Source organism: Anabrus simplex, chromosome 8 (genome assembly GCF_040414725.1).
Source record: "Anabrus simplex isolate iqAnaSimp1 chromosome 8, ASM4041472v1, whole genome shotgun sequence".
In the NCBI taxonomy this organism is placed as follows: Eukaryota; Metazoa; Arthropoda; class Insecta; order Orthoptera; family Tettigoniidae; genus Anabrus; species Anabrus simplex.
Genome location: NC_090272.1, coordinates 43,102,406 through 43,108,405, shown reverse-complemented (window position 1 = coordinate 43,108,405; position 6,000 = coordinate 43,102,406). Strand labels below are relative to the sequence as shown.

At 40.2% G+C, this 6,000-nt stretch overlaps 1 protein-coding gene across 1 annotated transcript in view; it reads right to left on the bottom strand.

The window, feature by feature from the left end:
* Nucleotides 1-724: 724 nt before the first annotated feature.
* Nucleotides 725-6,000, bottom strand: part of Cyp4c3 (Cytochrome P450 4c3) — a 314,949-nt gene continuing 309,673 nt past the window's right edge. Inside the window, exons 11-13 of the mRNA XM_068229046.1 lie at nucleotides 3,066-3,075; nucleotides 1,716-1,895; nucleotides 725-1,062 (exon numbers count right to left, since the gene is read on the bottom strand). Coding sequence (XP_068085147.1) covers nucleotides 899-1,062; nucleotides 1,716-1,895; nucleotides 3,066-3,075 — 354 coding nt within the window. The 3' untranslated portion in view covers nucleotides 725-898. The remainder of the gene's footprint in view (nucleotides 1,063-1,715; nucleotides 1,896-3,065; nucleotides 3,076-6,000) is intronic.

The window sequence follows — 6,000 nt, the reverse complement described above, 5'->3', positions numbered from 1 at the left end:
CTACGTACATCTCCCCACAGCACTCTGAAGTCTGTTGAGTGATAGCCAGATTTCCCAATTGGTGTCATAACCTACAGGAATGCTTTCTTTGGCCTTCATCCACTTTGATGGTATAGTGGATTGCCATAACTGTGTCCTGGTTTTGCAGTGAGGATTGTGAAGCTGAAGCCTGCCTGTGGTGCCCCTCCATAGGTACTTGGAAACAAATTCCAGTACTGAACTGAATGTCAGCATTCCAGAGTCATTTTCAGTCTTGGGACATAAGTTCCTCCTGTGGAATAACACCAGGGAATCTGGTCAAGGCTCAGTGTTCCCATTGGACACATGAATCAAGATCAACAGTGTCATATGCCCTCACTCCATAAGAACACTGGGGAGAGGTCTGGAATTGAACCCAGGCTTTTACTACATGATCTAGTGATTAGAAATTATGCACATCACCTCTCCAACATTCTGATGGTGAAAATATTTTTCACCAGTAGGATTCGAACCAACTAACTGCATAACACCATAAATATCATGGCCACCAGGTGGGCTACACTTGTAGTGATAAGGCCACCCTTGGTCGGGTCATGTTTCTCTAGATGTGGTGATATACGAACACAATGATCCATCCTTAGTCAGATCATGTTACACTTGTCATAGTGATTACGAACATGAAGGCCATCCGTGTTCAGATCATATTGCTCTTGTCATGGCAATATATGAACTCGAAGGCCTTCCTTGTTCAGATCGTGTTACTCTTGTATACGAACATGAAAACTCGAAGGCCATCCTTGTTCAGATCGTGTTACTCTTGTCGTGGTGATATACGAACTCGTAGGGCATCCTTGTTCAGATCGTGTTACTCTTGTCGTGGTGATATATGAACTCGAAGGCCATCCTTGTTCAGATCGTGTTACTCTTGTCGTGGTGATATACGAACTCGAAGACCATCCTTGGGCCGCAGAATCAGTTCACTGAGCAGTATGAGGTCCTCCCTCCGGTCCACAGCCTCAATATAAAACCTTCTTAGGACGGTGGATAGAACTGCCTTCAGCTCCAACATGGCAAACTTCTGACCTGAAAATATATGAGAAAAATATAGCGGATAAGCATCTTCAGGGATTTTCTTAATTTTGTTTAATCATAAATTAGTTTTGACACAATGAAGAACCTAACAGTTGGTAGGGCATGGCCCTTCCGGGCTGTTGCGCCATGGGGTTTGGTTTTGTTAAGTAGAAGAAGAAGAAACCTGGACTGGGACAAAATCTGGCGGCATGGCTAAAAGGTTAGTGTGGTGGCCTTTGGTCAAAGGAGTCAAACTGAATCAAAAGATTCAAGTATTCATTTTTCTTTAATAAACTATCCTTTTGCTCTGATATTCTAATCACTCGCTTACATCAATGTTACAATCACCCATATCATGCAATTCTAACCATAATGTTATTTGTTTTACGTCCCACTAACTACTTTTATGGTTTTCAGAGATGCTGAGGTGCTAGAATTTAGTCCTGCAGGAGTTCTTTTGTGTGCCAGTAAATCTTACAACATGAGGCTGACGTATTTGACCTACCACCGGACTGAGCCAAGATCGAACCTGCCAAGTTGGGGTCAGAAGGCCAGCGCCTCAACTGTCTGAGCCACTTAGCCCAACATCATGCAATTCTGATAACTCCTTCTTGGTACATGAATTTTCTCTTAACAACACAGATGCAGATGCACATTTCTCTTACCAATGCAGTTCCGAGGTCCTGCACTAAATGGGATGAAGGCATACGGATGTCGAGCCTGCCATTGATCTGGCAGAAAGCGCTCTGGCATGAACCTCTCCGGATCAGGAAATGTGTCAGAACAGCGGTGTAGCATGTAGATGACTATGAGTGCTGTGGTACCGGCAGGGACCTTGTAGTTACCTAACAGAACACACAACATGTGATATTAATTCCCAGTATCGAGAGCAGGCTAATTGTTCAGCACAATCAAGAATCATGACCAGAAATTCAGTGTCCACATGGTAAGCTATGATCACTGGAGCACACTTCTCACACCACAAAGTGAAATACAGTGACACAGCTGAAAGAATCTCACTAACTTCATTATTGTCAGTATTGGTTGCAGAGTTTCTTGGAGGCGTTTAAGACACTGCCTGACCATATTCATCGAACTGACCACTAGATGGTAAGATATGCCAATGCACATGGTAAATGGCTTCCAGGTGGTGATGTACAAGTTTATGGCTTCTCAACAGAGTCATGGAAGAGTGGGAAGTTATCCTGCACAGTGGTGGTGATTAGGGGTGGAGATAACATTACATTTTTATTCCATTTTTGCCACCTAAACTATGAATTACAGGAATTTTTAAAAATTTACAAACCCTGTTGTCTTATCAACTAATTGTTTTCTTTGATTTCTTTAATTTTCATGAGAAGTATTTAGTGGAAACACTTACAAAATGATGTTTGACTGGACGAGTTGGCCGTAGTTAGGAGCGTGCAGCTGTGAGCCTGCATCCGGGAGATGGTGGGTTTAAATCCCACTGTTGGCAGCCCTGAAGATGGTTTTCTATGGTTTCCCATTTTCACACCAGGCAAATACTGGGACTGTACCTTTATTAAGGCCATGGCCGCTTCCTTCCAACCCCTAGGCCTTTCCTATCCCATCGTCGCCATAAGACCCATCTGTGTCGGTGCGACGTAAAACTACTAGCAAAAAAAAAAGTCGTTCGTTGTGACTAACCAATTAGTACAGTGGCACAGTAAGTAGTGGAGTCTCATAGCACGTGTTGTGAGGATGGGTAACCGGGGGTACGATTCACCCGCTTGCTGTGCACATTCGTCACTCGTCAGTCTGTGTCAGAAGTACACAGTCAATGTGTCTGTGTACTTCTATCTAGTGTCTTTACTTTCTTAGTGTGCAGTCAAATACTAAATGATTTTTAACTGTTTAATCACACTGTACTTCTATTTAATTGTAATACATGTGTAATTATTCTTTCCTTTAGTGAAAGTTTTATGGTATAGTATTGTTGATTTTCAAAAGGTTTATGATACCATCCTTCGTGAATCATTACTACGTATCCTTACTGAATTTGGTCTACATCGGAAACTTGTTAACCTTATTGCAGTCACTCTGAGAAACACAAAGCCTAGAGTTAGATTCAGAAATGAAATCTCTGAACCATTTGATATTCGTACTGGTCTTAGACAGGAAGGTGGATTATCTCCATTGATGTTTAATTGTGTCCTGGAAAAAATTATGTGTGAATGGAGTAAGGTATGTCCTCTAACTGTTAAGACTGGAAGAAATATTCGACTAAATTGTCTTGCATTTGCTGGTGATCTGGCGCTATTAGCAAATAATATAAAAGAAGCAAAATTTCAAGTAGAGGAACTAGGAAGATTAACAGTGAAGGTTGAGTTGAAAATATCTTTTGATAAAACAAAAATGATGCCATCCTTTAAAGTTGACACTTCACATATTATATTAAATGATACCAGTACTCAGAAAATAAAAGTTGTACATACATTTAAATATCTTGGTGAAATTGTCACTTGGAATGCTAATGAAATGGACAGTAGGCAATGGTATGATGATAAACGGGGTTAAAAGTCAGGTTGTGAGTTTCACAAATAGTAAAAGTCCTCTCGGTTTTAATTACTGCATTGATGGGGTGAAAGTTCCTTTTGGGGATCATTGTAAGTACCTAGATATTAATATAAGGAAAGGCCTTCATTGGGGTAAACACACAAATATGATTGTAAATAAAGTGTACAGATCTCTGCACATGGTTATGAGGGTATGTAGGGGTTGTAGTAAGCATGTAAAGGAGAGGGCATATAAGTCTCTGGTAGGACCCCAACTAGAGTATGGTTCCAGTGTATGAGACCCTCGCCAGGATTACTTGATTCAAGAACTGGAAAGAATCCAAAGAAAAGCAGCTCGATTTGTTCTGGGTGATTTCTGACAAAAGAGTAGTGTTACAAAAATGTTGTGAAGTTTGGGCTGGGAAGACTTGGGAGAAAGGAGACGAGCTGCTCAACAAAGTGGTATGTTCCGAGCTGACAGTGGAGAGATGGCGTAGAATGACATCAGTAGACGAATAAGTTTGAGTGGTGTCTTTAAAAGTAAGAAAGATCACAATATGAAGATAAAGTTGGTATTCGTTTATAGGAAGGGGAGTTAGGGATTGGAATAACTTACCAAGGGAGATGTTCAATAAATTTCCAATTTCTTTGCAATCATATAGCAAAAGGCTAGGAAAACAACAGATAGGAAATCTGCCGCCTGGGCGACTGCCCTAAATGCAGATCAGTAGTGATTGATGATGTTGATTGATCCATAAATAATAGAACTCTAAAACTGAGATGAGCTAAACAAATTACATGGCCGAGTTACAAAAAACAGTCTCTTTCAATTAATTCTAAATTTTGCCATTATAACTCCATCATCAAACCAGAAGCAACGTATGCAAGTGAAACATTATTCAAACTGAATACTCAAGCAACAACAGACAAACTGCAGAAAGTGGATAGAATAATTCTCTAGACAATTATTAATAAAAAGCAGCAGGTTGATGGCCAGTGGAGACTTTTATCCAATTCAGTAATTGACAAGGAAAGTGAATCAATTATTGACACAATGAGGAAATGGAGGATTGTGTATTTTGGACACATATAATGTTTGCCAAATTTTAGACTCCAGTACAGATTTTTAATTTCTTTTGTAATAGTAATACAAAAAAACACTTGGTTTAAAGAAATACAAATGGATTTGGATGAATAAAAATTACTATAGAGCAAATTGAAAATAGAGAAGAGGAGAAGATTCTAAACCACAATATACAAAACTATCACTTAAAACATCAAAACATAATCAGTATGTTATATCAGCAGAAGAATGGGCTGCAAGATCGTCTAGAATGAAGAAGTTTAGGGAAAAGAAGAAATTATCAAGTGTTAAAAAGTGAACTTATTTTTTGAAGATTTTGCTGCATGGGGTTGATTTTGGTGGTCCAAATTGGGCGTAAACAATGTAAATAAATAAATTTGATCAAAATCTCAGATAACTATTATTACCCCTCAAACCCAGGTACTTTTTGTTGTTTGTTTGGGAGGTGCAAGGACAATGTTCCAGCTCTAGCCACATCGTGAATATTCCAGTACACATCACCCGAGCTATAAGAAGGAGACTAGCCATGAACAGTCAGACTGCTGGAGTTGGTGTATTGAAGTGAGGGGCTAGAACGGTGTTGGCTGTCAGCAGTGTCTCACTGGAGTCTGAACAAGGAGTTGTTGTTGTTGCATTGCAGTGTCGAGTGAGTAGCTGGACTGAGGACTTCTGTAGTAGTGCTGCCTGCCATCAGTGCCCTTCTGGAGTCGGAGCATCATTGTGTACGGAATAAAATAGGGTGTACTGCCTTAGATTACTGCGTGTGTGGTCTGGCCATCATAGAGTCAGCGACTGGAGCAGCTATTGTGAACATAACTGAAACAGTGTTAATGGTCATCGTTGTGGAGTATTGTATCAAACTGTTGTTGTCTAGTTGTTCACTGTGTTTGACTGTGTGAATTACTGGACTGCCTCTGGAGTTGAAGCAAGGAACAGTCATTGTGTGTTGCATGTCCAGTAGCCCCGTGTTCGAACCTGTCTACATGCAGCTGCTGTGTGGGGTGACTGGACTTGGAGGAGAAGTGAAAGTAAGACAAGCCTGTCAATAAGGATTATAGCTATCTCAGGTAGTACCAACAAGCCAGACTATCTGCTAAGTGAAGAGGACAGAGACTCGTAAATAGGCTGCAATTAGTGAGTGTGGTCATTCATGGTTGAATGGTGTGCATTTATTGGGTCATCCTGAAATAAATTAGAGTCAAGAAACAGACGCTGTTTTATTTGCAACAATATCATAATGTTAGTTAAACAGTTTTTCTTAAAAAGCATGACGAAAATTAAAAACTGTGAGATGGTGATCGTTTAAATAATCTTGTGCTGGAGGTCTTTCTGTTGTCCCTTGGTGTGTTT